General features: G+C 43.6%; 1 protein-coding gene across 1 annotated transcript in view; it reads right to left on the bottom strand.

Moving 5' to 3' along the window:
• CDH23 (cadherin related 23) overlaps positions 1-26578 on the bottom strand; it is a 561993-nt gene that overhangs the window by 221197 nt on the left and 314218 nt on the right. The window contains exons 12-13 of the mRNA XM_050959265.1: positions 11361-11510; positions 8939-9097 (exon numbers count right to left, since the gene is read on the bottom strand). Coding sequence (XP_050815222.1) covers positions 8939-9097; positions 11361-11510 — 309 coding nt within the window. The remainder of the gene's footprint in view (positions 1-8938; positions 9098-11360; positions 11511-26578) is intronic.

Consider the following 26578-nt stretch of genomic DNA (forward strand, 5'->3'; position numbering starts at 1 on the left):
CTCATGTCTTGGGAATTTTTTCTAGTCTATCAATTCACCTCCCCACCTCCAGTCTATCCATTCACAGATTCAGAGCTGGGAAGGGCAGGGCTTGGAAGATACTCCCCTGCCCGGCTTCTTGCTATACACACGCAGGAGTAAAGAAGGCTGGGAATTGCTTTGAGAGTGGTCACAATACCATTACTCACACGTGCCCTCTTCTGTATTGATGGTTATGAGCCTTGCTGTTGTTTTGAAGAAATTTCAATGATTTGGTCCTGGGACTATATGTAATACCCTGTTTGCAGCCTGAGGGGCACAGACCCACATGCAACTCTGGTCATTGTACAAGCCTATCATCTGGTATTCTCACAGCCTGCACAGCTGGTTTTCACATGACACAGAGCAAGCAGAGGCCAGTAGTTAAGTCTGTCTTCCCTTGTCCTTACCTGAGAGGAGGGCTACAACTAGAGAGCTCTCTTCACTGCTTCTGCAGAACCCCCTATATGGAGCAAAACTGTTCCCAAGCTGGTGCTGTCTAGTGCCTGTAACCTGGTGCTCTCACTCATACACATAAATACCACCCTATACCAGAAACCTACTGACCGCTATACTTACCTACATGCCTCCAGCTTTCATCCAGACCACATCATACGATCCATTGTCTACAGTCAAGCTCTAAGATACAACCGCATTTGCTCCAATACCTCAGACAGAGACAAACACCGACAAGAACTCTATCAGTCATTCTCAAAACTACAATACCCTCCTGCTGAAGTGAAGAAAAAGATTGACAGAGCCAGAAGAGTATCCAAAAATCACCTACTACAGGACAGTCCCAACAAAGAAAGTAACAGAATGCCACTAGCCATCACCTTCAGCCTCCAATTAAAACCTCTCCAGAGCATTATCAAGGATCTATAATCTATCCTGAAGGATGATCTCTCACTCTCACAGATCTTGGGAGACAGGCCAGTCCTCGCTTACAGATAGGCCTCAAACCTGAAGCAAATATTCACCAGCAACCACACACCACGCAACAAAAAACACTAACCCAGGAACCTATCCTTGCAACAAAGCCCATTGCCAGCCCTGTCCACAGATCTATTCAAGGGACTTCATTGTAGGACCTAACCACATCAGCCATACCATCAGGGGCTCATTCACCTGCACATCTACCAATGTGATATATGACATCATGTGCCAGCAATGCCCCTCTGCCATGTACATTGGCCAAACCGGACAGTCTCTATGCAAAAGAATAAATGGACACAAATCAGACTTTAAGAATTATAACATTCAAAAACCAGTTGGAGAACACTTCAACCTCCCGGACACTCAGTTACAGACTCAAAAGTTGCAATTCTTCAACAAAAAAACCTTCAAAAACAGACTCCAATGAGAAACTACAGAACTGGAATTAATTTGCAAACTGGACATCATCAAATTAGGCTTCAATAAAGACTGGGAGAGGATGGGTTGTTACACAAACTAAAAATTTCCCCATGCTAATTTTCCCCCTATCGTTGCTCATACCTTCTTGTCAACTGTTTGAAATGGGCCATCCTGATTATCACTACAAATGTTTTTTTTTTCTGCTAATAGCCCACCTTAACTGATTAGTCTTGCTAGAGTTGGTACGGCAACTCCCATTTTTCATGTTCTCTGTATCTATCTATCTGCCTACTGTATTTTCCACTGCATGCATCGGATGCCCAAATAAATTTGTTAGTCTCTAAGGTGCCACAAGTACTCCTCGTTCTTTTTGCTCATACACAGCAGACTCACCAGGCTCACTCACAACCCCTATTTTAAAGTGCATGCTTCCATCCATCGTGCTGGGACTGTTTCTGCTCTCTCCCACTGCACGTTCCAGCAAGTCTCTCTACCCAGCATACGGACTTCTTTGTCTGTCTGCCCTTAAACTGTGCTCCTTTGTGAAAAGTTGTACACTGGGACAATGAGTTAGACTGAAATGCAGTGCTACATCCAGTGACAAAGGAGCAAAGCAAAGTGTGTAAGCAGAGTCAGCTGTCCAGTCCCTAAGCTACAAGGATTGGTAGGTTCTGTCCTAGCCACCATTAGATATTGAAGTGGGCTTTTTTTCCCTGAAACAACTGACCATGAAACCTTTTAATAACATAACAGAAAAGGTCAGAGCAGGAATTTCACACTTCTTGAGCAAGGTGGTCTGGTATAACTTCATGCCTCCAAGAAGCAAGAGTGCTGAGAACAAATACAGTTCCCTAAATCAAGGGGGGTCCTTTGACACCCGGGACCAAGTGCTAGGAATTGTTTGGCCAATCTCCCCCTTTGTTTTGTTGCTGGTGTTTGTAAAGTGGTTATTTTCAGGAGTTATGAAGGTGGTAAGGAGGGAAGTTATACAACTAGAAATCATGTGCAAATGATACAGGGCACATCACTATTTCTGCACTGTCGACATTTTCAGCTGTATACTTCTCCCCAGAGGTAGCCTGGAAGGGGAGCCCCCCCAAAAGGGCCACATCTAGTGTAACAAAGGAAGCTAATTTTCTTTTCAAACGAGACCTTTTAAAAAAGATTTTTAAAAAGAATAGAATTTAAAATGGAAAAAGGATGGAGTGGGAAAATGGATGTTGCCGTCTCTCTCTCTCTCTCACACACACACACACACATGTTCATCATGCAGGTATCCTGAGTAACCATGCCAGGGCAGGTCTCTGTAGTCACATTAACCTCTGAAACCCGCCTCCCCCCCACCTCCCCAGCCTTATTTTCAGAAGGGCTGAGCAGTCTACTTGAAGTCAATAAGAGCTCTGGGTGCTCAGAACCTCTAAAGAATACTGGTTTCCAAACTTTTAGTTAGTGAGAAGGATGGATGGGAATAATTGAAGCCCTCAATGGGGGGAGAACAGAACACTTTGGTTTCCAGTCTCATCTCTCACAACATAGCTCATCACTGCAAATTTTGCCCTTTGTTAAATATTTTAATGCAGAAGTGGTACGGAGATTTTGAGTTTCTCTTTCAAACAAAGCCTCAATTTTTGCAAGTGCAATCTGTTGCTTGCAATAAATAGCACTCATAAATTTACAAAAGTATTGAATGGCCAAGAAGATCCATGAACAAATGTGCAGATGCAAAATTACATGCCCAAAGTAAGGTCCAATTCAAAAATACATTATTATTGTAAATGGCTGAGGCTCAGTCTCCCAAGTTTGTAAGAGGCAGCATGGTCCAGGGGATAATTCCCTGATAATTCACTGGGCTCTCTTCCTCGCTCTGCCACGTTGTGGTCTTTGTCAGCTCACTTAACCTTTTGTGCCTCCGTTTCCCCACTTGTATAATGAATACTGCAACATTATCTGATTAAAATATAACCGTATAAATCATTGTTGCAACCACTGTTATAAATTGCAACAAATCTTGTGCAATGGTAGTCATGTGGGGTGTCTATGAAAAGGTTATGATTTGCTGGTTATGATTATGTTATCTCTATGCATGTATCATTTTTGTATTTGAAGTTATGAATAGTGGCTCTGTTCCTGGATTTCAGATGTTTGCTCCTGGGGTAACGCCCATGAAGTAGTTAGCCAGCACATCTTGGAGCAACTATTCAGAGTGGCCTGTCAAAAGGACACTTAACTGACAGTGGACCGTGGGGGAGACCCATCTACACTGAGTGGACTTGTTCTGTACTGTCTGGAATATAGGTAATGGCTTCCTGCAATGACTGAGCAAAATTGGGCATGAATATGCGACTTGCCCATGTGACACCAAACTCCATCTTGTTGCTGTAATTTTCCACAGTAAGAACAATGGGATTGCCTTCCACATAGCAAAAGCTATAAAAGGCCCTGGAAACACCTCCATTTGGTCTTCAGTCCTGCTTCTGACCTCTGGAGGAACTTTGCTACAAACTGAAGCTCTGAACAAAGGATTGAATGACCCATCCAAGCTGTGGATATATTCCAGAGATTTTACTTAAGCCAGCAGTTTATTCCATCACTGCTACAAGCCTGAACCAAGAACTTTGCCATTACTGTATGTAATTGATTCCCTTAACCTATTTTAACTCTCACCTTTCTTTCTTTGAATAAATGTTTAGATTTTAGATACAAAAGGATTAGCATCAGCATGATTTTTGGGTAAGATCTAAGTTATAAATTGACCTGGGTGTGTGGCTGGTCCTTTGGGATCAGAAGAACTGTTTATTTGATGAGACTGGTTGTAAAGAACCACTCATCTTTAAATCCAGTGTTTTTGGTGGTGACATAAGAACTGGAATGCCTGAGAAAACTGCCTTTATGACTTTTTGTTAGCTAGTGTGGTGAAACAGAAGTTTACTTTTGTTGCTGGTTTGGAATATCCTGTGGGGGATTAGCTACCAGTCTTGATGTGTATCTGCCCTATTTCTCAGCAGTTCATCCTGGATTTGGCACTCTTAGTTGTGACCCACACTGAGGCATGTTTACAAATATAAACAATACTTTGGTGTTCTATTACAATAGCATCTAAACCCTCAACTAAAATCAGGGCCCCTTTGTACTGGGACCTGTACAAATACATAGTGAGAGAGAATCCCTGACCCAATGAGTTTACAGTCTAAACTGACAAGACAAAGGGCAACAGGGGAAACTGGCACAGAGGTGGAGTGGCTTGTCCAAGGTCACACAGCAAGTCAGTGGCTGAGTGTGGAATAGAAACCCTCATTCCTGGGTCCCAGTCCAGTGCCCTCTCTTTGGACCATACCACTTCTCCAACTTTTTAAAAGCACCTTTAAATCTTTGGATGAAAATCACTATATATAATTATTATTGTTGCCCTTCAAGCCAGGCACTATTCATAAGATGGGCCAAATTCAGCCCTATTGTAAGAGGAAGCAACTCTCTTGACTTAAATGGGTTACAGCATGCTCCATCAGGGCGGAATTTGGCCCAATATCTCTCCGCGCTTAAATATAGCTCCATAAACAAATGGGTCTCTTGAAGGGAAATTTTTCATGCCCCGAGGGACATGCGTTCCAGCATGTTCCAGGTTCCTGTGCACACTGAGGAGCTGCTTCCAGGAAGCCTGTATTTTCCAGCTGTTCACATGCAGGCAAATCATTCCCTGAATTTATGATACATGTATCATGTGAACAGAATTAAACAGATGGATAGGAGAGGGAAGGGAAGTCAGAGAACGTGAACTAGAAGGAGAGTGCAGCACACACAAACAAAATATTAGACCACCGCACAATGTCACAGGGTGACTGGGGAGGAGGTGAGGGGTCTGCAAAAGCAGCTAGACATTCACCAAGAACCTCAAGTGGAGACGTGTATTTGAACCTGCACATACTCTGTGCAGGGAAGCGATAGCGGAGAGCACAGAGTGGGAGTAAAAGGAGGCTCTGACTCTCTGCTGCTTGCACTTACTGATGATTTATATGGGTACCACGGTGTTACCCTGCTGTCAGTGACATTAGAGGTCAAACACTGCAGAAACAATTGACCATTTGTCATCACAAGTGAAGTCTCTTTTTCCTCTTTCTTTTACATTTTCAGATGTTCAGACCTAGGGAGGAGGTCCAGGGAAAGGGGGAATTGCAGTAGGGAACTTGTGCATGTGCACATTTTGATTGGAAGGCTCCATTTTCTTACTGGCTCACTAAGAACTCCTCTTCCCCGACCCCTACCCCCAAATAGCTAAATAACAGTGATGGGAGGTGTGTCAGGCTGGGGACTTGGGAAAGTGGGCTGAAAGCCCAGAATTTCAGGGCAGTTGGGAGTAAACTCTTCCCCTCCTCTGGAAGTAGAGAAAAGTGGCTTTTAATCACTATTTTATCATGCAGAAGATCAGAGATTTCCTGTTCCCCAGACCTCCCCTATTTTGGAGCCGTCCATGTCTCTGCCTGGAACAAGCTTTAGGCGCTGCAGCGCCAGCTGCCATTCTGCCATCTCCAGAAAAAGGCTGATACGTGCACGCCGGGGTCCTGGAGACTGCCCTCCATTACTCAAGGCAGGGAATATGCACTCATCAAACAATGAATGCTGCTGTGAACAGAGGAAAAGTTACTATGTTCACTCTTAGAAGCCCATAGAGGACACACAGAGCTATTTGAATAAGATGATCACCTCAGAATTTGGGACGACAGGAGGAGACACAAAGAATTCCTGTTCACATTGATTCTGTAACATGTGGCTTGGTTTCTGTATTAGGTTTGTATCCATCTAGATTTCTGTTATTTCCCTGAAATGTATGAATGTTCTGTTCTCTGTTTTGATGGGATTGAGGACTAATTTTGAAACCATCCCTTTCTGCTCCCTCGACACCCTGAACCAAATCTCCACTGAGCAGGGTTAGATGACTCAGTGGTTTAAATTCTGGAGGCTGATCTACACTGGTGTTTCCGCTCTTGCTACCGGCTGCATTAGTGGTAGTGCAAAGATGGAGAACGTGAGGGATAATGCTAGTGTAGATAAGGCCTCTGTGACAAAGGGCCAATCCCTCTGAAACCACTGTCCTGGTGCTAGACTGTCTGTGACAGTGTGATAATGCCAATGGGACTATTACCCTCAGTGCAAGACCATCTATGATTGAAGATTAATCCTCCAGAAACCGCTGCTCAGTGCTGATGTAACTGGGATGGAAGGTAATCCTTTTGGAAACTCAGTCCGAGCATCTGACTATCTCTGCTATAGGGTTAATCTCCTGGAGACCATTTTTTTCTACTCTCCAGAACATTTGTATAAGTGTTTTTCCTCTACCTTTCAAAGTACAGGGGAGTTTAAGTTTAGAGAAGTTACACCTTTAAACTAACTGTTTAAAATGTACCCACAAAATCTGTGCACGCATCCATTGCAAATACAAAATATAGGCTCATTTGTGCAAAAGGGCATTTTTCAAACACAAAATGGGGAATAATAGACATAAGTGGCCTTTTGCATGTGTAATCCATTTTATGTACTTTTGGGGGAGGTGTAAGGAATGTGCACTAAATTTAGATGGTCATTTTTAAAAAATTGTCCTTAATAATCACCCACTTCAGGTATCCAGGAAACTCTTTGAAAAACTGTAGTTTATCATGATGAAAGGCAGCCCTCCATGAATAAAATGAACCATGCGAGGAGCGTGGGACAGTTGGTGGAACAATCATGTTAAGTGAACACTATTTCTGACACATACAGAGCGCTGCATCTCATATAACAAGAAGCAGTAGTATTTTATGAGGGTTGTTAGAAGTTTGGGATCAGCTGGGAGGACAATCTGGATTTCAACGCTAATTGCATACATTCTGATTTATCATAGAAGATTCAACTCCTGGCATTTAGTGTTTGTTCCAAAATGCTGGCATAGCTGGAAGTTGGAAAAAAGACGCTGTAACAATCTCATTGTTTAGTGTCTGATGGCCTGACTAGCTAAACATCTGTTTGAAATATTAATAACTTTCAGATGGGAACTGCTCAGGGGCTCTGTACAGTTTCACACCATCTGTTTGTAGAGTAAACACACTTACACACCCCAAATCATTTTGTCAGAGCTTTCATTCTCTTATCTCTGTGTGTGTGTGTTAGGGGAGTATGTCTGTCCAGAGGTATGGGGGCTGATGGGAGAGAACATGTATTGGGGAATGGAATGAGGAGAACTAAACACATATGAGAGGATGTTTAACTAAAGCAGCACAGGAGCACCCACCAACCAGAAATACTCATGAGTTTCCAGTGATGTTATTCTTCCTAAATGGCAATTAACATCTATTCTAAATAATTTTTAAGACGGAGTTTGTTTTCTGGTTTGTCAGTTTACTCTGTGCCATCAATAATTCCTTCTTATAAGCTAGAAAATGCATTTTCTTGCCTTTCTAATTTTCTTGTTCTCCATTTGGTGAAATGAAGCATAGAACCCAGTTCGCCACCTTTTAGTTACTTTTCTGCTCAGGTACGTCTACCCTTCTGGCTGGGGCTCTGATTTCCAGCTTGAGGAGACATACTTGCACTAGCTCACATCAATCTACTGTGCTAAAAATAGAAGGTAGCTGTGACAGCGCAAGGGAAGGGCTAGCCACCCCGAAGACGTGCCCACCACACATCCTAGGTATATACATGGGGTGGCTAGCCCCACCTACTTCCCACACTGCCATGGCTACACTCTTATTTAGCACACTACATTGGTGGGAGCTAGCACAAAATGTTTCCTCAAGCTGGGAATCTCACCCTCGGCTCAAAGTGTAGATATATCCTTTGTGCACCAGCACAGCACCAGCCAAGAGGTCATTTGGAACGTACTTTGCTCTGGCAATGATATTTGTTAGCTAATTCTGGTCTGAAACCCAACAAGAGGGACATGCATATACTTTTTCTCTCAGTCTCTAGCTCCACCTGTTTTGCCTAGGTATTGCACCACACACTGGGGAGCAGGAGCCAGGCTCATCTCTGCAACGATGGAGGTGTCAGGGTAGGGATAATGGAAGGCATCTTGCAAATCTCCTGATTTAGCACAGGTTAGGATAGCTGATTCTGTGATAGAGGCCCCTACAGAGCTTTGTAGGGCCACACAATTTCAATTCTACCTCAGCCCTCCTTGCTCCCCTTCCAGCCCTTGATATACCCACCAGGCCCACCTACCCCCACTCTTGCTCTACCAATAGCATGCCCTCAAAGAACCCTTGTGCCTAGGGCTTCTATGAAGCTGGCAGGGCTACTCCCTAGGTGGTCCTTGTGCCAGCCAGGCCTACTATGTTTGGACACAGTTTTTCAGACTGCCTTGTTGTGAATGTGGTACCCACAATAGGGATAATCAATCCTCAGGAATACTAGATAAAAGCATCCTGCACTCAGGATGTGACCAGTCCATGACCCATTTGTTCTGATAGCACAATGCACAGAGCTTTCATTTTCATTGGCGGTGCATTCGGTGGGGTCAACGTATCACAGCTTTGAGGACAAGATGTAATAAAATGCATATTGTAACTTAAGAAAATTCAAGGTTGTTTCTACTTACGTGGACCCTCAAGACAGTGATTCCCACTGTGACGTTCTCAAACAGGCTGACGTTGTACAGGACTTGGCTGAAAATGGGGCGGTTGTCATTCTCATTGAGGAGGTTAATCTTCACACGAGCAAAGCCAACGTGGTCTGGCATGCTCTCGTTTGCAAACAGCTGCGCAGAGACAAGAGGCAAGCAACACAGTTGGAGGCTTCATTTGTGTCTCTTCTTTTAAAGCGAGCAAAGCATCAGTTCTTTCGTGATCTCCTCTGATGCTCTGTTACTACAGCAGCATGCCTCTGGTAGGCCATGCACAAGTAGTGCAGCTAACTCAACATTGAACATGATGCTGGAGGGGTTCAAGGCAAATCGCTCCCAATCATTCCAGGCAACCATGTCCATTTACTAGAAGACCTTGGTTATAACTAGTCAGAGTCAAATACCCTCCCTCCATTATTTTGTGCACTCTAACTAGCAATGACACCAAACCTCAGTCTTGCAATCCTGAGAATATGTTAAGCTCCACTGCAGGTGAGACCAATGGTAAGAGTTTAGAATCATCAGTCACGTACCACAGGGTACAGTATTTGTAGGCATAAGTTGTGGCAACCATCTGTTCTATGAGCACGATAGCACTGCTACTGTCTCCTAGTCAACCTCACCCTTTAAAGACATCCTGAGAGTGATATATCTAAGCTTCAAGCCCCAGGGGTCACAGCATTAGGAGCTGCAACTATTTTACCATCTAACCAGCTAGCTGAATGGGATTGGAGCACTGGAGTTTCTGGTTTATACTTTTCACTGCTCAAGGAAGGCAGGTTTTTATTTATGCTTCCTTACTGGTGTATAAAAGCCCCTCTGCCCGGACTAATAGCAACAGGAGCTGCTGGCATGATCAGGAAGCTGCTTTGCCTGCCAGAATTTATAGCTGAACCAGACAGTGGGACGCAGCTCAAGCAGGCGGCTGGAAAGAGTTTTACTGGCTGATAGGTGCATTTAAAACAAAGTTTTACGCTCTATAAAGCTTTTATGGTCCCACAGCGTGAGAGTGGGGTGGGGGAGGAGACACATGTGTTGTTTAAGCTCTAGTAGCTGAGGCTCTAAATTTTGAAAGAGAGAGAAGACTCAGATCAAATACATTTTTTTCTTTCCTGTTTAGGGGGTGGCCAGGTAAATTTAATGCTTTTGTATCCAATAGCTCTGACTAGAGGCAGGAGCAGATTGGTCAGGTACTACTGAAGTATGCATATGCATCTCTACTAAGGCACTCCATCCCTGAGCTCTGGCAGGTCTGACTGTATAGTCCTAAGCTGCCTCCACAGCCCAGCCACTCCATATCTATGCTGCCAAACAGTATGGTAGGTTTGTGAGATCAACCAATGTCCATTGCCAGCCAGAACGACTGACACAATCAAAATTGTATCACTTAAGTCAGGTGTCAGACATGGCTCCCCAGAGGTGACAGGCAAGGAAGGGGTGTCAAATATACAGTCTATAGGCAGGATCTCATTCTCAGGACCTGTTTGGTTGGCCCACAGATTCCTCTACAACATACAGAGTTGGAAGCTGCTGGATAATGCTGCTCAAAGAAGGCAGGAAGGCCCTGGAGACAGAGAGGGAGGCGGGAAATTATGCCTGCCTGGGCACAGGCAATGGAGTTCCTCATTCCACCCTTTCCTCCTCCTCACCCACAGCAACCCTTTGTGGAGCCCCAGTGATCCACACCCTGTGCTCAGAAGAGCTTCCTTCCACACTCCAATGCTGGCCTCACAGGACCAGGTTCAGGGAAGCAGCTCCTTCTCCACTTCCCCGCCTGTTCCAGAGAACAAGACCCCTAGAAAGAATCCCTGCAATGGAGGAGGGGAATCGCCAAAGACGAAGAGAAAACAGAGGTGAGGTAAGAAAAAGAGAAGGGAAAAGGGATAACTCTCCAAGGGTGGAAATAAAAAAAAAGGAGAGCAAGGGACAGTCCTCAAGAGGAGAAAATTCCCAAAGGTGGGAGGGCAGTAGGAGAAGAGAGAGGAAGGGGCTATCCAAACGGGGGGATGCAATGAAAGGGGGTGAAGGTCCAAGCATGTGTGTATGGGTGAGAGAGAGCATGAGTGTGTGAGAAAGAGTGACAGACACACACAAGAGAGATGGGGTGTGTGACTGGTCATGGGAGGATGCTCAGAGGGAGAATTAAAATGTCTTAAATTCTTGTTAAATGCAGTATTTAACTTTGCTGGATGAAGAGGCACATTCTGCAGTTGGACACAACTGCAAAATTACCCTCTTGACAGTGAACTTTTTACTCCGGGCTGACGGTTTCTCACTGAGTGAGTCTGCCACTCGTGGGCTAATACATTATCTTACTGCATAGTGTAGCCTTGGGGCCCTCCCATTTCCAGCCCCTCCTCCCTTTGCCCATTCACCCCATATTTGGGAGAGTTCTTACAGAAAATTCATAGCGAGGAATTGTCTCAAAGTCCAGCGGCACTGCAACTCGAACGCGGATGTCTGCCTTTCCCTGGATCGAGGTTGGGGAGATGATGAAGTGATTGGAGTTGTTTCCCACCAGGTAGACCTCAAAAACACTGTTGAGTCCCTAGGAACAATATTTCAAAATAATAAAGAGAGGAACATTAACAATGACAAATGCAAAATGTACCTGGGTTACCAACGCAATGCAGGGATAAACAGCCCAGGCTAAATGCATGATAGGCTGAAAGATAATCCAGTGGTGGCAAATCCAATAATATGTATGAATAAAAGGTGAAGAGAAATGAAATCAAGAGACAGGTAGAGAGAAGAGACAGACAGACGAATAGGAAGAGAGGCATGGAGAAGCTAGCCAGAAACAAGGGAGGAGAATGGAAAGACAGAGGAGAAGTCACACGGACAGGGATGTCTACCTGGAAGAAACATACTATTTCCTCTCTATTTTCCTGTGCCTTTTTGTTCCGTGTTTGTACAGCAATTTGCACAATGGGGTCCTGGTCCATAACTAGCCCCTTTGGTAATACAAATTAAAAATAATAATATTTCATCAATCCCATTGTATATATGCAGGGTGCAAAATATATGTGGTTGGTATAATCCTAATCTTATTGCACAGTATATAAATGTAAGAAATGAAGCTTGCCATATTTAAAGATACAGGAAGATTCTGTACACATCACACATATTTTACCTACATACGCCATGTTATGGTAAGTACAGCAGATGTGCTTCCCCATATGTTTTACCTGTAGTTGGAGACTTGTGCTCCCTTCCAAGGAATACTACTGTTCTCCACTACTCAGCCTCTGCATGACCCGACCAGCCTTCGCCATCTCAGCCTGGATCTGCATTACCAATTCTACCCTTTACTGCCAAGGTGGCAGGATGCCGGGGAAAATACAAGCCTGATGGCAAATGGACAGCACACACTGAAGAGTGCCACCCATATGCCAAGCCACAGACAGTGCATCTCCAGTATGCTGTGCTCACGCTAAACCCATAGATGGCACATGCCACCTGCGTCTCAGGCCCACAGATACCACATGTCCAACATACTACATGCACGCAGAGACCATAGATATCACATGTCCAGACTGATGTCTACATATATCCAGTGCAGAGCCTGCATGCTGAGCCTGAATGCATCCAAAACACAGCCAGCTACATCACTGAGGGGTTTAGGGTGACCAGATAGCAAGTGTGAAAAATCAGGACAGGGGGTGGGGGGTAATAGGAGCCTATATAAGAAAAAGCCCCAAATATCAGGACTGTCCCTATAAAATCGGGACATCTGGTCACCCTAGAGGGGATCCTTTAACCTCCAGAAATGCAAATATTGATTCTAAACAGTTATTTCTATAGACAAAGCTTCACTTTCCTAAGGCACAGCTGAAACTGGGGACTCAAGGGCTCCCCTCTCCCCAAGCCTTCTTGAGAGGCAAGCAGGAGCCTTTTCCCAAATACTGACAGTGACACTTCAGGACCTTCCAACCAAGCACCAAGCTCCTTCCCTTGGTGCAACCCAGCAGAGCACATTATAACAAAGTTCAGAAACTGCCAGAGCCGAATTTCCAATTTTCCCCCAAATGGTCTCTGGCCTGTTAGAAGGAGGGACCAATTAAATGCACGAAGGGGCACTAATAGCAAAAGCTGTCTGAGCGTGACTGCTGAGAGCAGGTGACATGCCAGAAAGTCCCCTCTCTATTTTCCCCTCCCTATACCGAAAAAAAAAAAAAAAAAAAAAAAAAAAAAAAAGATATTCCCATGCAGAGGTGGGGAGAGATCTGAATATTCCTGATACTTCTACAGTACCAGAGGCATGCGTGGCACTTCACGGACAAATTAAGAAGACAAGATCTCTGCCCCAAAGGAGTCAACAAGCTAAATGAGACTGAAAACTGTTAGACCAGGACAGTTGATGGCAAATGTACACAACAATAAAGAAAACAAGCAGCAGCCTGCTCTTAGAAAAGCTCTGGTTACAGGCTGTAGTACTGCACTTTTGAGTGCTCCTACTTTCACGTACACTAGAGATGCTATCATAAAATTTAAAGGCAAGGGTAACAACCTTTATGTTTGCAGTAACATAAAATACCTCCTGGCCAGAGGTACAGAATCACTTACCTGTAAGGGGTTAATCAATTCAAATTAACCTAGTTGGCACCTGACCAGAAGGACCAATGGGGAAAGAAGATACTTCAAAATCTGGTGGGGGTGGGGGAAGGTTTTGTTGGTGCTTTTTTTGTTTGGTTCCCTGTCAGGGCAAAGAGAGAGACCAAACATGTAAACCAGCTCCTAACAAGATCCTGAAATGATACATCTAAAATTATAGAAATTGTAAGTAATAGCAAGAAAATGCATTAGATTACCTTTTGTTTTAGCATAGGGAAAATTCACAAGTTAAGAGGTAATTTTATTCTTGATTTGTAACTGGGAAGCAGAGTCAGAGGGGAATCCTCTGTGTTTTAAATCTTTTTATTTACCCTGTAAAGTTATCTTCCATCTTGATTTTGCAGGTATGATTCTTTTACCTTTTTTTTTTTTTTAAATAAAATTCTTCTTTTAAGAACCTGATTGATTTTCTGTCCCCTAAAAACCAGGGATTTGGTCTGTGCTCACTTTGTAAACCTATTGGTTGGTATATTATTCTCAAGCCCCCACAGGAAAGGGGGTGAAGGGGCTTGGGGGGTTATTTATGGGGGATAGGGCTCAAAGTGGCCCCTCCCTGAATGTTTGTTTAAATCATTTGATGGTGGCAGCAACACCGCCCAAGGACAGGGAAAGAAATTTGTACCTTGGGGAAATTTTTAACCTAAGCTGGTGAAATACAAGCTGAGGAGGTCTTTCATGAGGGTCCCCACATCTCTATCCCAGAGTTCAGAGTTGGGAGGAACCCTGACAAATGCCTCATTGGAATTTTTTTTTTTTAATACATAGTCAGGGAGAGGAGATGTGATTTGTGCTGGAGTACAGATTAGTGAAGGATGGTGAGCTGGAAGAAGTAAGAGAATGAGGGAGGCTTTTTACTGGTTAGAACAACTGGATGCCACTGGACTTTCTTAGAATGAGGAGGATGAGGTAAAGGCCCCCAAAACTGGGTTTGGCAGAACTGGATTATTTGAAGGAAGTGGGAAGAGTTAGGAGAGTTCATGTATAACCCAAATGGAGGCCAGGCTTTTAGCAAGAACAAAGAAAAGTTATTAACAGCAGACCTCAGACCTCCTTGCTCTGAGGTCTTCTCACTTGAGTTGGAAGCTGCATCCAGAAAAGAGACCAAAGAGTTTTATGATGACTTGCAGACCTCACATCAGGGCCAATTCTACTAATGGGGCTATGCCTACAGTGTCTCTGCCCCTACCTAAGGTGAAGACAACTGTGCAATTACACTGGAGGGGAACAGATACTTCAGAATGAGAAAGACTGCAATGTAACCCAACGGGTAACCACTCCTTTTCTGTTGGTCTACAAATCTGAAAATGTTTTGAAAGCACATGGAGTTGGATCATCGGGAGCTGCCCACTTCTATGGTAGCTATGGTATGTCTACTGTCTGCTGTTAGTTCTCAGTAAAACACATACATCACTAGTCTCATCCGATGGGCTTATTGACTCTATTGAGTCCTAAGGAGAAATCTGCAATACGCCTCCATTAACTATGATGAGCTTTATATTTGCTACACTGGGGAGGTGACAGAGGCAGGAAGGGAGATGAGGACAAGGAAAGGAGACCAAATCAGACACTAACGCTTGCAGCAGGAGCGACTAGCATAAAACAATATTTGCTTGGCTTCTGCAGTTTCCTTTGAGCAGGCAGCTTACGAAGAATGTATGGATGTGTGTAATAACCTTAGTCCCAGATTTGGACCTTAGCGTCCAAAATATGGGGGTTAGCATGAAAACCTCCAAGCTTAGTTACCAGCTTGGACCTGGTACCTGCTGCCACCACCCAAAAAATTAGAGTGTTTTGGGGCACTCTGGTCCCTCTGAAAAACCTTCCCTGGGGACCCCAAGACCCAAATCCCTTGAGTCTCACAACAAAGGGAAATAATCCTTTTTCCCTTCCCCCCTCCAGGTGCCCCTGGAGAGATACACAGACACCAGCTCTGTGAATCCAAACAGAGTGAATCTCCCTCTCTGTTCCCAATCCTGGAAACAAAAAGTACTTTCCTATTCCCCCAGAGGGAATGCAACATCAGGCTAGCAATCCAACACACAGATCTCCCCGATTCCTTCCTCCCACCAATTCCCTGGTGAGTACAGACTCAATTTCCCTGAAGTAAAGAAAAACTCCAACAGGTCTTAAAAGAAAGCTTTATATAAAAAGAAAGAAAAATAAGTACAAATGTTCTCTCTGTATTAGATGATACAACACAGGGTCAATTGCTTAAAAGAATATTGAATAAACAGCCTTATTCCAAAAGAATACAAATCAAAGCACTCCAGCACTTATATTCATGCAAATACCAAAGAAAAGAAACCATATAACTTACTATCTGATCTCTTTGTCCTTACACTTAGAAACAGAAGACTAGAAAGTAGAACTACTTCTCCAAAGCTCAGAGAAAGCAGGCAGCCAGAAAACAAAGACCTTAGACACTCAATTCCCTCCACCCAAAGTTGAAAAAATCCGGTTTCCTGATTGGTCCTCTGGTCAGGTGCTTCAGGTGAAAGAGACATTAACCCTTAGCTATCTGTTTATGACAATGTGTCAATACCTTTCTTTCAGCCTTCTAGATACATCATAAAGCAGCAAAAAGGGCACAAGCCCAACTGAAAAAAAATCATGTGCAGGTTACTTTTAAATAAGAGTACTTATCCTATTTCTATAGCTTCGTGGACAAATGGCGAGGGACTCTTTTTCTGTCCCTCTATTCAATTTTCAATCCTATCTTAATATAGGAATTTAGTGCTTAATATCCTTTGCTTGTTTGCCTTTAACCCCTTCAGCATCCCTGGCGCATAGGGCACATACCAAGAAAACTCATACACCATATGTGACTCCTTGCATACCATTTGTCACATTCTAGCATCTCAATGAATAGACTATGCAGCCTGCCAGGGGCAGACAAGGGATTAATTGACATACTTACTGTGAAACAAACACATTAACAACCACAACTAACTTCTAAATTGTGCTATTTTTAAGAATGCCAGTGCAGGTAAGTGAATGCACTGCCAGATGTTTGAAGGTGCTCATGCAGACGCTCATCCCCACATACTGAATGCTGAGTATACACCTATCAACACAGCTTGGACACTCTAGACACACTGGTTCTGAATCCAACCTTTCAGGACAGCTTTTTAGAGGTGGTGGTCAGGAGAGGTGGATGGTTAGTAATGAAGCAGTAAAAGCGGGCACCTGTTTAAGAAGATATATATGTTACATCAGTTTATATTCTCTGCATTACAGCATATTCAGTCTTAACACAATTGAACAAACGTCCTTCTTTCAGTTCAGAAAGGGATTACTAACTCGGAGCAATAGCAATGATTTGCCTACTCCAGTCTGACTCATAACAGAGAGCTAGATTTTGATCTCTTGCCTTACACTTAGTAGCACCTTATTTCACAGGTGATCCCCTTGCCTTCAGTAGAGCTACATGGGGAGCTGTGTACCACCCAGCATGCACTAGGCTATCCAAATCGGGCTCTCTAATGTTTTTCACAGTAGCCCCTCACTTGCACTGAGCACTTAAATAAAGAGTTTAATTTGTTCTAAATTATTTATTTATTGACAATCCTATAGTGCTTAGCAGCACAGCAGCTGAATGCCTACAAACAAGTCATACCTGAATCTGCAGTGTCCCAAGCTGGAAACTTGGAGAAATCAAGAGGATATAGATCTGCATCCTCCAATTTTCTCTCTAAGCTCTGCAGCTGTCCTTTAAGGTGGAAGCTATGGTAGCCAGGACAGTGTCAAAGAAAGCCCTCTCCCCACACCTAGCTGGAGCCTCTCTCTGGTACCTTGTACCAGCATCGCTGTGTGCCAAGGTGTCTTTCATCACTGTAAGATGCTGTGGATTTTCTTGGAACTGAAGAGGAGTGATTTCGTTGGGATGCGAGATAAAGTTGAACATCAAAAGGAACCCCAGCATGTGTGAAAAGGAGCTGGGTGGATTAATTCCCCTCCAGCTGGGAAAACATATCAGTCTGTTTATATTTGCCATCCCTAATTACCAACCACTCCAATGCCTGAGCCTCCCCACATGAAGTCTTGAGGACTGGAATTCATCTGCCTTTTAGGAAGGTTGCTATAATTTTTCAATTATTTATTTATTTTATTTATTTTTGGTTTCTGCCTCCATGCTGCTTTCCTTGCTCCTAGTTACTGGAGCCTTTGAACCCCCTGCAGATGGCTGAAAGCAAATCCAAATATTTAAATTGTTATCAACTGCCCACCAGAAGGGGTGGGCTTAGACTGGAATACAGCTATCTCCTCCCAACACACACATTACCCTACAGGAAAAGAGGGAGATATGGGAGAAAGATTTTTCTCTATTGTTATTTTTTAAAAAGACATCTTCCCCCTTCTCCACCCCATCCTACATATGAAGCAAAGTGAGGACCTGCGAAACATGGGGAGACAAACAGAAATAAACAGCGTCTCTTTGAACAGTGTAAAGATTCTCTCTCATAAAGGCAGGTTCACAAACGAATCAGCTCTGGCTGACAAAGTTATGTATGCTTTATAAGATCAGTAAAGGATACATGGGCATTAGAAGCATCAATTGTTTGCGACCTGAGTACATGTGGGTTTAGCCCATGTGTCTGGCTTGTAAAGGAATGCTGTTGAAATTGGAGGCTCAACCTTTTTCTGCCGTTTTCCCTTCTTTATACTTGATCTGTTTTCAAAGCCCATATAATGCTTTAGTTTTTTTTTTCACTCCTGCAATGTAAATGCTTTAATGCTCTTTCTTTAAAGAAAAAAAGAAATCGAGGTCGGCTTATAAACAACTGTAAAATAACGAACCAGCATGAATAGCCGAGCACTTGTGTGTAACCTTATAATAAACAAACCAGCCTGTTTACATTCTGTGGAGGAAACAAATCATTCCAGAAAGAAACAGAGCTCAGAAATAAGCTTATTATTAACAAGAAAAAGCTAGAAAATGCAATTAGTATTTATTTTAATAATGCACTCAATCAGTCTAGTATCTGTGGTAGGTTCTAATGCAAAATTAAGAATTACAATTAGTTTAAACAGTGAAGCACTCCACTCACTGTATAGAGCACAGGGTCCTTGGGGTTTCTTGTCCTGATCAAGGAAGACTATGGCTGTGCCCAATGCAAACAAGGAGGCAGGGCCTCAACTTCTGTCCCTGGACCGCTTAATGCAAGACACCAACCATTCATAGAACACAGAGGTCATTCTCAGTGCTCCCTTCCCCCCCAGCAAAGAATGTTAAAAAAAAAAGGCAATAGGATAGGTACAAGTCAGGGAAGTGGCTACAAACAACTGCCCTCATAGACTTTTCCTCTCACAACCTGGTACCTGAACTCGCCACCTCTGATTGAAACTACCCTATGCCAATAACCAATGAAAAATTGCCCTCAGAAAGTCCGCTCCTCAAATTCCAGGGGGCGGGGGCGGAGATGAGCCTTGCTGTGTGTGCAGACAGTGAGAGAACAAGACTCTGATGGACTAATTGGGCAAATGAGTTCCAGTGTCAGACACGCCTTCATGGAGAACATCCATCAGCAACTCCCTCCCTCTTATAGCAAGAGGGCCCAACTTGAACACCTCTTCCAACTGCCTCTCTTGCAGCATGGCATGAAGGCAGACAACTCAAACCACTTAGGGCTCCACTAGCCCAGGGAACAATGAATGGGTCTTGTCACTCTGGAGGCCTTGTACCAAATCCAGAGGCGAGTCTAGCTGGGCTTACTCTTTCTTGTGCTCCCCTCAGTGTGTACATTATGCCAACACAGCCTCCCTTAGACCTGTGCAGTGTGGGTACAAGTAAATCTAGAAGTCTAATTGAACACAAGGGGGTCTAAGCTACATGCTGTCTCTGAACGTGAGCCTTGGGTTCAAAATTCTGGGCATAGTGCACAAGTGATCAAGAATGCAGTGGCCACTTCTAAGGGCTTGTCTACACTGACAATGTTAAGCGCTGCCACTTTTTTTTTCTTTGGTTAGAGCTGTCAGCTCTAAAAAAGCCACCTCCACGAGAGGTGTAGCTACCAGTGCTGGGAGCGTGGCTCCAAGCATTGGTGGACTATCTATACTGACACTTTACAGCGCTGAAACTTGCAGCGCTCAGGGGGGTGTTTTTTTCACACCTCTGAGCGAGAAAGTTGCAGCGCTGTAAAGTGCCAGTGCAGACAAGCCCATAGTGTCTAAAATGTGAGTGTGCTGGGGGGAGGAGGGATGTCTACACGCATCTGTATGGTGCTCATTACTTGCTCAAGAACTTCCTGCCTTCCTAATCTATTGTGCAGAGTGACAGGAAATCAAACTATACATTATTTCTGCTCTTCATCACTCCAATCTCAGCTTCGTTTAATTAAAGCCCAATCAAACACCCAGAGTGACCACACATAGAGTTGAAAAACAAGAAGCCATATTGCCTTGGAAGAGGAGGTGAGAGGGATCTTAGGCAAACAAAGAATGGATTAGAGGACCATTTTAGACCACTTTATTGCATAAGCAGCATTTTATTCTCCAAAACTACTGGCTAGCTATTTTTTTCTTTTGTTCAATAACAAAGCAGAGGTGATTAGCTTATAGAAAGTCCCTGTTGTTCCTAAGAAAGCGAGAAGAAGGAATTCAGATCAGGCACTCAGGCTGTGACACATTGACATGTGCATGTGTGTATACAAGTGTACACAAGTGCTCTGTAGCAGAATAAGAGACTAGTTAATATAACTGTTCCCCCATGAGTCATGGGCAAATTTCTGCTCTAGATAGATCCTGGCTCTAGTATTCCACTCTCTCAGTGTATGGAACTTCCCCTGACAACAGGGTCCGTGCTCAAGAAGGCAGCACAGAAAGTCAGTCGTGCTCCACCATTCCATTTTGATCTGAGAAGAGAATGTTGCTCTGACCTTTTTTGTACAGATTGCCCTTGAACATTGCATGTGTTCAAAATTTGCTTGTAGGAGACAACTCTTGTGCTCCAATTGCTACCTATACCCTGCTTCAGCATCCCAATTCATGCTGAACACATCCTATATGATATCTTGTATTTATCCAGTGCTTTCCCAAAGGATTGAGAAATGATTTACAAACTGATTATTTGCCTGCAAAATGCAGCCACTTCTGGGTAAAATGCAGGAGACTAACAACACATAGGAATTGCTACACAAGAATTTAGCGCAAATAAATAAATAAATAAATAAATAATAAAACAACCATCCTGTGTCCAACTGAAATTACTGGTAAATTTAGGGAAGCAGACTAATCAACCACACAAGAATATGGCCAGGACTCAGGAGTCAGCACCCTGTTCTTAGGGAAAACAGTATGGGATCTTTAATTACCATAATCGGGACTCAAGTTTACATTTCCTTCAAAAGACATACACACACATACTGATTCAGTGTAACTCTCAAGTTCTTTCTACACTAACTAAGCTGTCACTTCAGTTCACAGAAGAAAAATTACCAGACCTCTGAAAAAAATGTTTAAGAAAACAGCTGCCCCTCTGTGTGAGAATATTCCTCCCCCTCCTAATATTCAAATCCTGTGGCACTCCTTCAAGGTATATTTAGACCACAAAGAGTTAACACCAGAAATGTGACTGAATAGCTTAGAGGAATGGCTGCTGGCAACAACCTGGCCTATTCACTCAGTGTTCATCCAGTAGCCGATGCCAGTACAGCTAAACCCCCACCGAAGTGTCTTCTTGAACTAGCCTTCTCCATCAATGATTGCAGTGCATCCACACTGAACTACAGACAGGGCATAGGCGAAGGCACTAAGAGTCCAGGATTGAAAGGAAGAGATGGGGACGAGGGAGGGAGACGGTCTATTGACCTCTGCGTAGCTGGGTGCCAGAGAGAGAGGGGCACAAGCTGGGAAAAGGTGTTAATCTATTTGTCTGATGTCTCTTTCTGGGGAGGCTGGGGGTAAAGGGTAGGGTTGGTGGTGATGCTGTTCCAGAGGTGCTGAATTTTTCAGGGGAGTGTATCATTTAGGTCCCTCTCTTCTTCCCATCACTACCACTCTCTTGCGCTTATGTGGCTTTTTGCGTATACCTACATTTCCCTTGCTCCTCTACCTTCAGCTCTTTTCGCCCTGCATGTGTGTCTTTGCAAAACCCCTTCCCAGTCAGCATCACAGGAGGCAGAGAACGGCCTCTGGAATATCATCACAACCCTTTCCTTTGACAGAAGAGGACATTCCCTCTTCCCCCACAGAAAACGCTCATCCTCCAGAGTAGCACTTCACGGTTTGCTTTTTTAGTTTCCATAGGCATTCCCATGGCTCCCACCATTGTATCACAGTGCATCTCACAACTAAACCAGGAGTGGGTGGCCAGAGCACATTTTGGTGCCTTTTCAATTTCCCGTCATACTGTACTCTCCCACTTTCCCTCCACTCTCCCTCACTCCCTTCTCTGCCACCATGTCTTATTCAATCCAGTATTTCCACACTCCCCCTCATTTCTCCTCACACTCGCTCTCCTATTTCGAGCTCCTCTCCTTCACTGTCCTTGAATTCTCTTCCAGTTTTTCAATAAACATAACAAATGAAGTTCATTCCTTTCCCCTCAGCACCAGAAAGGCATTTGCACATTTTCCCTTCCCAGTCACTGTCCTGACCACAGAGCCCAGTGAGAAGGGAATAGAGGGTACAGTAGGGTAGGGTAGAGGAAGTAGAGACTCTCTCTCCAAAGGCTGGTCAGCCTGAGCCGGAGGTTTGGAAGAAAAACAGTCTGCACTGGCTGATGCCTGTAGTCATCGGGCTGTTGTCAGAGACCAAAAGAATCCACATTTATTTCCAGAGCCCGAAGTTCCCAAAAGGGAATACTCCCCACATCGTGTGTGCATTGGCTTCACCCCGCCTTTCACTTCCTCTCCCCTCACTTTGAGCCCCTTCTAAGCCTTCCAGCTGCTCAACACTCTCACACACACCTTTTTCTGTAGCTTTCTGCCTGCTTCAAGTGCCTCTTTCCACACTCCTGGTCTTTCTCCCCTCCCTGCTTTCCCCCAGTTATCTGCTGAATTCCACACACGCTTGCACAGACAGGATCAATCCGAGGCTGACTCGCCTTCAGCTTATCTCTGCTCCAAATGATTGATTTTCCCTCTTTAAGGGTAATTTGCTGGTGAATTCCATGTATTGCAAAAAACCCTGTGAAATCTAATTCAATCCAATTCGCAACTGGCACTTTTGGGAAAGAATACTGGAGAGCTGTCAATTTTCCTTTATAATTATGCACTATGTATATCCTATTTATAGTGTGTCTGTCTATATGCATACATATAGTATATATAAGATTCATACATTACATGCATATATTCATATCCATATACACATAACACAACGGTGTCTGAGGCTACCTTATGCACCGTATATTTTTAGATTCTTATAGTTTTTTAAAAAACTTTTTATAATGAATATTTAAAAATATTTAAAAATATCAAATCAACATAGATGCAGTGGTTTATGTGCTAGATACATTCTCTCTCTCGCTCTCTCTGCGGTCAACCATGATCAGTAAATAAAATTAAAGCTAGAATAGAAAAAAGTTTCTCTTTATACCCGATTCCACCTTCTGTTTAGGACATCCTCCATTTTACCTAATGTACTTCTGCAGATACTAGGGTGATGATGACTGTTTAAGAATCTGGACACAATATAATTTGATGGGATGAAGGGTTTACAGCTACATGAGGGATGCTGCAAGTGTCAAACATTGCAAGTGGAACACTTTGATGGAACAAAGTTAAGCCAATTTTTGAAAATCCCACCCTATCTGTTTAATAAGAATTTCAGTTACTTCAGTCAGCAAAATCTCCTCAGAAGTCCCCTGAGTTACGACTTCATAAGAAAAACAGTAAGAAAAATGTGTAGTTCAAATAAATGTTGTACAAAATACATGGGGGAAATGGCTAGATATAAAGATTGGGTTATACCTGAAAATTATTATACCCTCAAAGATTACATGCCTGGCTCCTCCTTTCCCTTCTTTCCTCACTTTGGGCTCTGGCCAAATCTTGTTGCTTGTCCCTCTAGCATTTCTAACCCTTATCCTACATCCTCACTGCCAAAGCCATAATTCAGCCCCTCTCATCCACACCACTGAGACTGCCTCATCTCTAGCTTCCCTAATTGTGCATACTCCTTTCTTCAACCTAGCCAGCATTCAGCAGCTAAAATAATCCCCCCTGCCCCCATGGTCTGCCTGGGTCCCTTTCCCATCTCAAGCATTTTTACTTACCTCCCTGTTTCTCCCCACATAAAAGTTTGAGCCCTTTGTCCACACTGTCTCACAGCTCAGCCCTGCCAATCTCTTTGCTCACCCTCTGCACTCTGCCCTTTTGTCTCCTCTGCCCACTCTTTCACACTGCTACCTACACCTGGAACAACATCCCTCTTCCAGTGTGCCAAACATTCTCATTCTTCTTCTTTCAGAGAGGTAGCCATGTTTGTCTGTATCAGCAGCACCAACAAGGAGTCCTTGTGGCACCATAGAGACTAACAAATTTATTTGGGCATAAGATCCCATCTTTTATTTTGGGCAACTCCCATCTTTTCATGTGCTGTATATTGACACCAGCCTATTTTTTTTTTTTAACTCCTTGCATCTGATGAAGTGGGTTATAGCCCACGAAAGCTTATGCCCAAATAAATTAGTCTCTACGGTGCCACAAGGACTCCTCGTTGTTTTTACTCTTCTTCTTGAAACCTTCCTCAAAACCGACTTCATCCTTCTTTCCAAAATTGATTCCCATCCCTTTGCTGTGTACTCATCCCCCTTTCTGTTTCCTTACCTCAGTTTTAAAGTATCAGAACTTTACATGCTACAAGCCTCTCTTTATTCCATGTATTGTAACACTCATCCCTTTTCCCCTAACCCTCTCCTTTTTCTGTTATCATCACATTTTAGGCTTGCCTAGTTTAGACAAAGTTCTTTGGGGCAGTGATTTTACCTTTCTAATCTCTGTAAAGTGTCACACAAAATGATTATATTAAATAGTAACAATACAGTATTAAAAAGTGTCTTCTTCCTTGTCATCTTCACCAGAGACTAGTGCTGGCTGAATGACTCTATAAACTAACTGGAACCCGATCCACACAGAGTGATTCCTGGTCTCAGAACTGAAACAAACCTTTCTGTAATAATAAATAATATTAGGCCTAAATCCCCTCTCACTCATACAGGTTTTGTTCTTTTGGTGAGTCAATCCAGCAGTATGTGAAAGGAGAAGCCAACCAAAGGCATATATTTGGTGTATATATGATTACTCTTCTGTAAAGCACCTGGTACAGTCCTGGTGGGAATGACTTCCATTGTTCTTCAGAAGAGGCTCTCAAATCAGCTTTAGAAAACATCTAAGTCTCTAAGGTGCCAAAAAGACTTCTCATTTTTTTTATATTCAGACAGATCACTCTCCATTTTGCAGATGGAGAAACTGAGTCACAGATGGGAAAATGAGTTAACCTAAATTCACACAGGCCTGACCCAAAGAAAACTGAAGTCAGTGAAAAGACTGGAATTAAATTTAACCGTACTTTGGATCTGGCCCTTAGTGAGCAAGTGAGAAAGTCAAGAATAAAATGCAGGTCTCCTGATGCTTAGGCCCCTGTTCTAACTGCTAGACCACACTGGAGGCTGCATAATGATTTGATGGCTGAACGTGTGCTATCAGTGGAAAAGCAAAAAGGGCCAATTGAATTAAGATAGCGCAGGGGAGTGTTAACACAGGTGGAAACCCCTGGCTAATTACTCCTCCAGAAGAAAAATCAATCATATGGGCAGAGGTTGAGCCATGCTCCTACAGGAATCTCATCAGATGCCAATCTCCTTCCCTCCTTTGCTTTGTACAGTGAAAACAGGCCAACTCAATTAACACCACATGGCTGTACCTGGAATCCATGTCTGAGGTCATTCTTAATTCTCTAACAGATTTTCTTCTCTGATATGCTCTCACACCCAGCTATTTTCCCTTTGCTCCCAAATTTGGTATAATTTCTTCTGATGCAGAAACAACTCTCTCATTTCACCCATTCAGTTCTTTCTGCACTGGAGGGCGGAGAGAGAAGTGTTATGTTCACCAGGAAGTGAAAGTCAGTAAAAACCATTTTACGGCTGAACTTGAAGCAGAATCCATGTAGGTTATTCCTTATATTCGCCCAATTCAGCACTGCCTACACCTGGTGATGCCACTTTTACTGTTCACATTTTCATGCCACCTCAAACCAATATCTGATTAAGCACAAACACACTTGGCGTTATTGCACACACCAAATTTGTGTGTGCAAAACCTCCTAGTTGTATACAAAAATGGGTACTTAAATTTGCCATCACCCAATCTACATTCACTATTTCTTGTTTGCAGGCAAAAATGTGGGTTGTGAGTGCACGGACAGACGTAGAATCATAGGATTGGAAGAGAGATTCAGAGGTCATCTAGTCCAGCTCCCTGTGCTTGTGGCAGGACTAAGTATTATCTAGACCAGAAGTGGGCAATAATTTTCGCAGGGAGGTCACTCCACAAATGTTAGTAAGTCGTCATGGGCCGCACATTTCTAATATATTAATGGAGGGGGGTGCAGGGTCTTGGAGGCAGTTTGGGTGCACGAGGGGGCTCTGGGCTGGGGATTGGGGTGTAGGAGGGAGTGTGGGGTCTAGGAGGTAGTTTGGGTGCAGGAAGAGGTTTTGACCTGGGTCAAGGGGTTGGAGTGTGGGAGGGGGTGCGAGGTGCAGGCTCTGGCTAGGAGGCGCTTACCACGCTGCTCCTGGAAGTGGCCAGCTGCTGCTGGCATGTCTCTGCGCTTACAACACTCCTGTTAATACATCCCAGAAAGTTGTTTGCAACGCTGTTGACTCATTTAGCTTGTGGTCAACTATGACTCCCAGATCTCTTTCCGCAGTACTCCTTCCTAGGCAGTCATTTCCCATTTTGTATGTGTGCAACTGATTGTTCCTTCCTAAATAGAATATATTGCATTTGTCCTTATTGAATTTCATTCTATTTACTTCAGACCATTTTTCCAGTTTGT

The sequence above is a fragment of the Gopherus flavomarginatus genome, chromosome 6 (genome assembly GCF_025201925.1).
Source record: "Gopherus flavomarginatus isolate rGopFla2 chromosome 6, rGopFla2.mat.asm, whole genome shotgun sequence".
Taxonomy (NCBI): domain Eukaryota; kingdom Metazoa; phylum Chordata; order Testudines; family Testudinidae; genus Gopherus; species Gopherus flavomarginatus.